Here is a 9,785-nt window from a genome sequence, read left to right on the forward strand (position 1 = left end):
TCATATGAGAGATAAATTAACCACTAAAACCTGTACAAATCCCATGATGCAAACATTCTTCTGATTTATCTGCACTGTGATTACTGATCACCATCCTTAAACTGTTCCCACAAAGTTGGAAGCATGAAATTGTCCAGCATGTCTTGGTGTGCTGAAGCATTAACAGTTCTATCACTGGGGTTGTGCTGAGCTCCTGAAAAAACAACCCCACATCATAATCCCACTCCACTACACAGTGCCTTATGCCACTGCATCCAACACGTTGGAGTGAAATAGGTTATATAAGGCTTTGATGCAGCTGCTTAGGCATGGAACCCATTACTTGAAACAGTAGTTCAGTAGTTCAATTGTTAGTGTCACAACGAGACTGAACGGACTCACGCGCAGGCTCTGGGTTGGGAACAATAAAGAGTCTTTATTTACACTCTCCACCTTCACCTCCAAATACCAAGTTGTATTTGCACTTTAATCAGCTGATTTCAATTAATGTGTCAGAGGAAGAACATAGAGAACAGTCTACAACATGAATATGGGTATTACTTTTACTTGTATTGCACAAACGGACAAGAGCACGATGGTAAAGTGCAAACTTCCCGAGCACAAAATTACACCAAAACTAGGTCTAATTACTAAAAAGACAGTAAATATAGACAGAGGCCTGATAGTATTGCAGTTACCAAACTTACAGAAAAACAACAAGGGAATAAAAACAGGTATCCAAAACTCAACCTGACAAAAAAAGGAGTAAAAACTTCAAATGACAGAAAATCCTAAAAACAAATTCACAAACACAAACTTTAGATAACAAAAAATTATATATATATATATATATATATATATATATATATATATATATATATATATATATAGGATATTTAATGAGTTAACATCTAATATATCTCACCACTGATCTGTGATCTAAACCATGTTGTCCTTCTATTTTCTTTTCTCAGCTACTACGTTTAACACTACAGACGTCAATGATCATGTGATCTAGTTTTCCATATACTGGGTAACTTCTGATTGGCCAGTGAAATCTAATCATCACTCTTAAAAGTGAAGAGTCGCCATTCTTTTATTCAGTACGACTGTTGGAACAATGGCATCTGCACACATTGTCTTCTACCTGATGTGTTTGTTCTTGGGTGTAATTGGTAAGTTTGTGTTTAACCACAATCTAATTCTTTTAAGGTCTTTTTTTCTCGGCTGCCATGTTCCACAATGTGTATTTGCTTTGTCTTTCATTTCACCACAGCTCAGAAGAACAACCTGCATTTATCCTCCTCTGTTCATGAAGAAGCACGTTTTATATCAGCTAAATCTGGAGATAGCGTGACTTTACATTGTTACTATGAACACAGTGTTTCTGCACGTTTTTACTGGTATAAACAAACTTTAGGAGAGAAACCAAAACTCATTTCTAACTTCTATATATCAGAACACTATTTAGTAAAATTTCATGATCCATTCAAGAATAGTGCACGCTTCAGACTAGATAATGAAAAAGGAAAAAAACCACTTGATTATCTCAGACTTAAGTGTTTCAGACTCAGCAACTTACTACTGTATATTTTCCTATTTCTACACATTAATGTTCTTAGAGACCATTATTGTCAGTGTCAATGATTCGGATTTAAACGTACAAGCTTTAGTTCATCAGTCAGCATCTGAGACCATCCAGCCAGGAGGCTCTGTAAGTCTGCACTGTATGGTGCACACTATGCTGAGCTGTGATGGAGAACACAGTGTTTACTGGTTCAAAGACTCTGAAGATTCTCAACCAGGACTCATTTACACCCATGGAGTCAGGAATGATCAGTGTGGAAGGAAAGGCAAGAAAAGAACACACACCTGTGTCTATAACTTGAGAATGGAGAGCCTGAATGTGTCTCACGCTGGGATCTACTACTGTGCTGTTGCCTCATGTGGACTCATACTGTTTGGAAATGGGACCAAGCTGGAATTTGGGGGTAAGTCACTTTTTTAGCAGAGGTGACTCACATGGTATTATAAATAGGAGCAGATCATATTTGATGAACTGAAGATGAAAAGCTAAAAAGCTCTGTCATTTCTAGGATTTACAATTCGGCGAGATTCTGCTGCCCTGATGTATTTCTTAAGCGCAGCTTTAACACTCACCACCATCATCAGTGTGTTATCAACTTTTTTAGTGTATAAGATGAAAAGAAGTAACAATTGCCAATTTAAAGGTTAGAATTTTCGTTCATATTTTACTGTTGTGTTTAAAAATAGTGGCATTGAAGTTTAAATCATTTGCTTTTTTTCTCAGCAGACTCAAACACAAATGATTCTGTAAATTTAGAGGTGAGTTTTAAAGTGTGGAAGTTCATGTGTTTTTAGAAAATTAGATTTCTTGTTGAATTGTTATCTTGATTCTTTTGGTGTCTAGAGCACCCAAGAGGACAACCTTCATTATGCTGCTTTGAGAAAAATTAGGACGAAAGGAGCAAGAAGACAGACGAGCAACACCCAGGATACATGTGTGTACTCCAAATGTGTGTACTCCGGTATAAAGTAAACATAAGAGACAAGATGATTCTTAGTATTACCTTTCTAACTGATTTAACTGCTAACAGAATTTGATCACTTGCATATGTTTGAAATTCCTCTAAATGTAATTCCAGTAGATAATTTGTTTTGGATTTTGGGTTTGATGTATTTTTGAGGTTCTGTAATTTTTAGTTGTCTCTTTGAAGTTGTTGTTGTGTTGACTATTTTTTATCATTTGAAGTTTTGATTCTTAATTTTGGTGAGTTTAATATTGGTTACTTCCATATTTTATTGTTGTATGCTTGTGATATGATTAGGTTTTTGTGGTGGTATTTACTGTATTCAAATGATGAGGCTAAGTTTTTGTGTAAAAATGTAAAATATTATTGTGGGTAGTAGTATCCCAAGTGTTCCCGTTTATAATGACTTTCTCCTGTGTGTTATTTCTGATCAGTTTAACATTCCCAGTTAGCATTTATAGTCCTGTCTTCCCTTTCTTCTTCGTCTCTGTGGTTGTATATCTCCAACCTCTGCTCCCTCTGGTTTCTGAGGATCTCTAAAATGATTTTTTTCTATTTTGTAATTCTGTTTGCAACCTAATAAAAGATTAGCTTTCTGTCTGCTTTCAGTCCTACACTTTCATCATTAATTCTTCAAACTGTGGCAAGCTTGGCATCATTCACATGAAGGATAAACACACTGTATTTGTAAAGTACTTGAAACATGGAAACATAAAACTGTACTCAAATGGCCTCCACAGTCATCAGATTCCAATCCCAAAGAGCATCTTTAGGATGTGGTGGAATGGGAGATTCACATTGGGGATGTGCAGATTCCAAATATACAGCAGATGCTATCATATCAGTATGGACCAATATGTCTGAGCAAGGTTTTCAGCACCTTGTTGAATCGATGTTTTGAACAGTTAAAGCAGTTCAAATCAGTGTTGGATACTGATACACAGAATGAAATTCAATGTCAATTCAGTTTTATGTAAATATTGCCAATTCAATCCAACAATCAACTCAAGGTGCTTTAAAATGTAAAGATCCTGCTTTAATAGAGAGTATCCCAACAATAATCCCCAATGAGCAGCAATACTCACTTTTAAAAGGAAGAAATCTCCAGCAGAACCAACCTGGGGAAGGCTTTGGAAAAATGGAGCTATAGAGGAGAAAATGGAAGAGCACAGAAAGACTAAGTTGGCCAGGACAGGTCCTTCCCTCTCTCTTACCTCTTCTATTTAAGTAGTAGTGTGACAGCTCTTGGGTGTCAGATTATTGTCTCAGTCTCAGGTGGTAACACATCAACCATTGTTTTTGTGCTACTTTGATTAGCAGGACATTCACGGATCACCTTCTCTTCTGCTTCCTGCCAGTTCTTGATGCTCACTGCCCAACCATTCCCAGCCTGAAATTTTCTGTGCATCAATCTGCCTAACTTTCTATTTTACCTCAGTTCATTTTTCTGGGCCTCAGCCTCCCCGCTCACCTGCACTACCACCAGTCCACGTAGTCCCCACTTCAGTCTCCAGCCTTATGTATCCCACCTCGTTCCTATATTGTGAATATGTGACTCCCTCCTGGTTTATCTGAGTTTTGTATTTTTCTGTTTTTTGGAAAGTGTTCAGTATTAAAGCTGCCTTTTTGAGTTCACTTAATGCTTGATGGTAAATGGTAAATGGCCTGCATTTGTATAGCGCTTTACTCAGTCCCTAAGGACCCCAAAGCGCTTTACACTACATTCAGTCATTCACACACACATTCACACACTGGCAATGGCAAGCTACATTCTAGCCACAGCTGCCCTGGGGCGCACTGACAGAGGCGAGGCGAGGCGAGGCTGCCGGACACTTGATGAGTCCTTCATTTACGTCCTACGTTGCCTGCCACTCAGAGATGGACATCATTGTCACGTTCCTGGGTCTGTTGACCCAGAGTTTTATGTTTTACTTTATTTGGATGTTGATGTTTAAGTTATTTAGGTGCACTAAGTTTATTTGTTTATTAGATTCCCTTTATGTTTTCAACCCCAGTGTTACATCTCCATTGTCCTTTATGTGTTTCATGTCTGTATCACTTTTGTTATCAAGTTCATGTTGTCATGTCTGCTTTTCATTACGTTTCCTGTTTTATTTTGAAGAGTTCCTGTGTTCATTGTGTTTAGTTTTACACTTCCCCTGTGGCATTGTTATGGTTATTTGTTTATGCTGTTTCCCCACTGTGTTCCCACTTCCCTCATTAGTCTGCTGTGTGTATTTAGTCTGTGTTTTCTCATTCAGTCTATGTCAGGTTGTCTTGTTTTCTATGCCATGCTTCAAGGTTTCCATGTTCCACGGCTCAGGTATTCATGTCCAAGATTATCTGTGTTCTTATCAGGGTCTTTTATGTTGTGCTTTAGTTCACCCAGTTTAGGTTTCAGTTTTTCCCTTGCCCTCTTTGTTTGTAGTTTTTTTGCCAGCCCTCAATAAACAGCTCACTTTTTGTTTATATCAAGTTTTGTTTCATGCTCATTTGTGTATGCATTTTGGGTCCACTCCTCACTCCATACAGTCTGCCTCAGCGAGACTGTAACAATTATTCAGTGTCCAAAAATGGCTCTGTGTTAACCTGGCGGAAAAATGGCAACCTGTTCAGGGTGTAACCCTCCTTTCAGCCAATGGCAGTTGGGATATTCTCTGCAACTATGAATTGGAAAGTGAAGGAAAAGAAAGAAATGTAGAAACCAGAGACCAAGAGCCAACCCTCAGTTACACTTTGGGAGATTTGCAACAAGAGCAGAAGAGTGTGGCTGATTACGTTGTGTAATTTTGGGGGATTTTGGCAGAGTAAGCTGGTTGGGAACCAAGGCTCTCTGTGGTGTATACATGGCATAAATTATTATGAGAGATAAATTAAACACTAAAACGTGTACAGATCCCATGAGGCAAAAAAATCTCATTTATCTGCACTGTGATTAATGATCACCATCCTAAACTGTTCCCACAAAGGTGGAAGCATGAAATTGTCCAACTTGTCTTGGTGTGCTGAAGCATTAACAGTTCTATCACTGAGGCTGTGTTGAGATCCTGAAAAGCAACCCCACATCATAATCCCCCTCCACTAAACTTTACACTTGGTAGAGGGCAGTCAGGCAAGTACTGTTCTCCTCACACCTGGGAAGTCCAGACTTTACCATAAGATTGTCCGACGGAGAAGTGTCATCTGTTCCTGCAGAGAAGACGTCTCCACTCCTCTGGCATCCAGTGGTGGCATGCCTTACGCCACTGCATCTGACGCGGTGCATTTAGATGTATGATGTAAGGTTTCGATGCAGCTGGTTTCCATGAATAAAAAAACCCACTCCATTAAAATTATGTCGTTCAATACTTCAATTTCTTGGAATTGTTAGTCTGTCTGGAAAATTGTGGTGCAGTGTACAGCATGGATATGAACTTTACTTTTATTTGTGTTGCACTAAAGGACGGGATCGTGATGGTAAAGTGCAAACTGCCCAAACACAAGATAACAAAAAAAACCTAGGCGTCATTGCTAGAAAACAGTAAATATAGGAAAAGGAAAGACCTAAAAATATTGTAGTTATGATTACGGTCAAGAGAGGTGCTGAGCTGTCAACTGATCACCAACTGGTGGTGAGTTGGATCAGGTGGCGAGGAAGGCTGCTGGACAGACCTGGTGCACCGAAATGTATAATGCCTGGCAGAAGCCTCTGCACAAGAGATCATCAACTCCAGAATCCAACAGAGCTTTGACAGCATTATGGGAGAAGGGAGCAGGAGATCGACAGATGGATTGGTATGGTGGCTCAGTTTACTGGTCGTTCTATGTCCCTACCCTCACTTATGGTTGGTTTATGGGTGAGGTGTTCCCAGCACCTACCACTGGGAGGAGACCAGGACATGCTTGAGATATTATGTCTCTTGGTATTTCCCGGTTCAGGCTGGAGGAGGTGGCCGGGGAGAGTGAGGTCTGGGTTTCTCTTCTTAGGCTTCTGCCCCCACGACCCAGTCAAAGATAAATGGATGAAAATGAATGGATGGATGGAAAGTTACAATTAAATAACAAAGGAATAAAATGGATATCCAAAACTCAACCTGACACAAACAAGAGTCACAACTTCAAATGACAGAAAATCCTAAACACAAATTCAAAAAGATAACAAAAATATCCTACAATGTTTTTAACATGAAAACCATTAAAAAAGATAGTGGCGTATTTTGTGTGGTTGTGTAGTTAATTCACCATTTTTATATACATGAAATATTTCAAAATGATTAACTATGTGTCTCACACTGCCCCACACAAACACATTGTCTACAGGACATTTAGTGAGTTGACATCATCTCAGCTACTAAGTTTAACACTACAGATGTCATTGATCATGTGATCTAGTTTTCCATGTACTGTGTAGCTTCTGATTGGCCAGTGAAATCTAATCATCACTCTTAAAAGTGAAGAGTCGCCATTCTTTTATTCAGTACGACTGTTTGGAACAATGGCATCTGCACACATTGTCTTCTACCTGATGTGTTTGTTCTTGGGTGTAATTGGTAAGTTTGTGTTTAACCACAGTCTAATTCTTTTAAGGTATTTTTTCTCGGCTGCCATGTTCCACAATGTGTATTTGCTTTGTCTTTCATTTCCCCACAGCTCAGAAGAACAACCTGCGTTTATCCTCTGTTCATGAAGAAGCACGTTTTATATCAGCTAAATCTGGAGACAGAGTGACTTTACATTGTTACTATGAACATAATGTTGCTGCAGTTTTTTACTGGTACAAACAAACTTTAGGAGAGAAACCAAAACCCATTTCTACTTTAGATAAGTCAGAAGACAATTTTGTTCAATTTCATGGTCCATTCAACAATACTACACGCTTCAGACTAGATAATGAAAAAGGAAAAAAAAACTTGATTATCTCAGACTTAAGTGTTTCAGACTCAGCAACTTACTACTGTATATTTTCCTATTTCTACACATTAATGTTCTTAGAGACCATTATTGTCAGTGTCAATGATTCAGATTTAAACGTACAAGCTTTAGTTCATCAGTCAGCATCTGAGACCATCCAGCCAGGAGGCTCTGTAAGTCTGCACTGTATGGTTCACACTATGCTGAGCTGTGATGGAGAACACAGTGTTTACTGGTTCAAAGACTCTGAAGACTCTCAGCCAGGACTCATTTACACCCATGGAGTCAGGAATGATCAGTGTGAGAGGAAAGCTAACAAAAGAACACACACCTGTGTCTATAACTTGAGAATGGAGAGCCTGAATGTGTCTCACACTGGGATCTACTACTGTGCTGTCGCCTCATGTGGACACATACTGTTTGGAAACGGGACCAAGCTGGACTTTGGGGGTAAGTCACTTTTTTAGCAGAGGTGACTCACATGGTATTATAAATAGGAGCAGATCATATTTGATGAACTGAAGATGAAAAGCTAAAAAGCTCTGTCATTTCTAGGATTTACAATTCGGCGAGATTCTGCTGCCCTGATGTATTTCTTAAGCGCAGCTTTAACACTCACCACCATCATCAGCGTCTCATCAACTTTTTTAGTGTATAAGATGAAAAAGAGGAACAACTGCCAATCCAGAGGTCTTATCTTATCTTATTTTACTGTTGTGTTTAAAAATAGTGGCATTTAAGTTTAAATCATTTGCTTTTTTTCTCAGCAGACTCAAACACAAATGATTCTGTAAATTTAGAGGTGAGTTTTAAAGTGTGGAAGTTCATGTGTTTTTAGAAAATTAGATTTCTTGTTGAATTGTTATCTTGATTCTTTTGGTGTCTAGAGCACCCAAGAGGACAACCTTCATTATGCTGCTTTGAGAAAAATTAGGACGAAAGGAGCAAGAAGACAGACGAGCAACACCCAGGATACATGTGTGTACTCCGGTATAAAGTAAACATAGTAGAAATGATGATTCTTAGTATTACCTTTCTAACTGATTTAACTGCTAACAGAATTTGATCACTTGCATATGTTTGAAATTCCTGTAAATATAATTCCAGTAGATAATTTGTTTTGGATTTTGGGTTTGATGTATTTTTGAAGTTCTGTAATTTTTAGTTGTCTCTTTGAAGTTGTTGTTGTGTTGACTATTTTTTATCATTTGAAGTTTTGATTCTTAATTTTGGTGAGTTTAATATTGGTTACTTCCATATTTTATTGTTGTATGCTTGTGATATGATTAGGTTTTTGTGGCGGTATTTACTGTATTCAAATGATGAGGCTAAGTTTTTGTTTAAAAATGTAAAATATTATTGTGGGTATTAGTCTCCCAAGTGTTCCCGTTTATAATGACTTTCACCTGCATGTTATTTCTGACCAGTTTAACATTCCCAGTTAGTATTTATAATCCTGTCTTCCCTTTTGTCATGGTCCTGCGGCCATGACTCAGTGACTTTGTGTTTGTGTTCTTTATTGTTATTACTTTCATTATTATTCATGGCTGCTTTGGGATGGTTTGTGTTTTGGGATTTTAGATACTGGGTTCTGGGTTTGTGCTCCCTCTATTGGTCCCTGGTGTTAGTGCCCCCCTGTCTCGTCAGGTTAATCAGGTCCAGCTGTGTCCCCCACCTGTGTGTGATTTCCCAGTGTCTCTCTGTGTACTTATAGTGTGTGTTTTCCTCTGTTCCTCGTCGCGTCGTCTGTGTTCATACTCTGTGAAATCCCCTGCGTGCGCTCCCTGCTGTTCTCCCTTCATGTTCAGGTTTGCTACTCCTTGGTGTAGTTTCTCCCAGTTTAGTCATCCTTAGTTCTGTTTTGCCATCTCCACCATATGTTTGGTATTGTTAATAAATCGCCCTCACGTCTAAATAAGTACTGCATTTGAGTCCTCCTTTCGACTCCTCACACGGCCACTGACCCAGACCGTGACACCTTTGTTCTTTGTCTCTGTGGCTGTCTATCTCCACCCTCTGCTCTCTCTGGTTTCTGAGGATCTCTAAAATGATTTTTGGATTTCTGCTTTTTTCTATTTTGTAATTCTGTTTGCAACCTAATAAAAGATTAGCTTTCTGTCTGCCTTCAGTCCTACACATCATTAATTCTTGAAACTGTGACAGGTTTGGCATCAATCATGTGAAGGACGAATACACTGTATTTGTAAAGTACTTGAATCATGTAAACATCATACTGTACTCACATGGCCTCCACAGTCACCAGGTTTCAGTTCCACTGAGCATCTTTGGGATGCGAGATTCACATTGGGGGTGTGCAGATACCAAATCTGCAGCAGATGCTATTATATCAGTATAACCAATATG

At 38.7% G+C, this 9,785-nt stretch overlaps 1 protein-coding gene and 1 pseudogene across 1 annotated transcript; both read left to right on the top strand.

The window, feature by feature from the left end:
- Positions 1–1,099: 1,099 nt before the first annotated feature.
- Positions 1,100–2,539, top strand: LOC146580589 (uncharacterized; annotated as a pseudogene).
- A 4,466-nt stretch (positions 2,540–7,005) lies between these two features.
- LOC146580590 (uncharacterized) lies at positions 7,006–9,429 on the top strand. The gene is made up of 5 exons (XM_085267354.1): positions 7,006–7,060; positions 7,161–7,871; positions 7,977–8,111; positions 8,192–8,223; positions 8,309–9,429. The coding sequence occupies exons 1-5, from the start codon at positions 7,006–7,008 to the stop codon at positions 8,420–8,422; spliced, it is 1,047 nt and encodes a 348-aa protein (XP_085123480.1). The 3' UTR covers positions 8,423–9,429.
- Positions 9,430–9,785: the final 356 nt, after the last annotated feature.

The sequence above is a fragment of the Mchenga conophoros genome, linkage group LG3 (genome assembly GCF_057382185.1).
Source record: "Mchenga conophoros isolate Kocher_MC1m ecotype Shallow Benthic linkage group LG3, M_conophoros_male_GT1.1, whole genome shotgun sequence".
NCBI lineage: Eukaryota > Metazoa > Chordata > Actinopteri > Cichliformes > Cichlidae > Mchenga > Mchenga conophoros.

Excerpts from the sequence above, each read along its gene's own strand:
- LOC146580590 (XM_085267354.1), top strand. The coding sequence starts at position 7,006 with ATGGCATCTGCACACATTGTCTTCTACCTGATGTGTTTGTTCTTGGGT. Across the intron at positions 7,872-7,976 it reads GACCAAGCTGGACTTTGGGG|GATTTACAATTCGGCGAGAT; the intron begins GTAAGTCACTTT and ends TGTCATTTCTAG. Across the intron at positions 8,224-8,308 it reads ATGATTCTGTAAATTTAGAG|AGCACCCAAGAGGACAACCT; the intron begins GTGAGTTTTAAA and ends TTTGGTGTCTAG.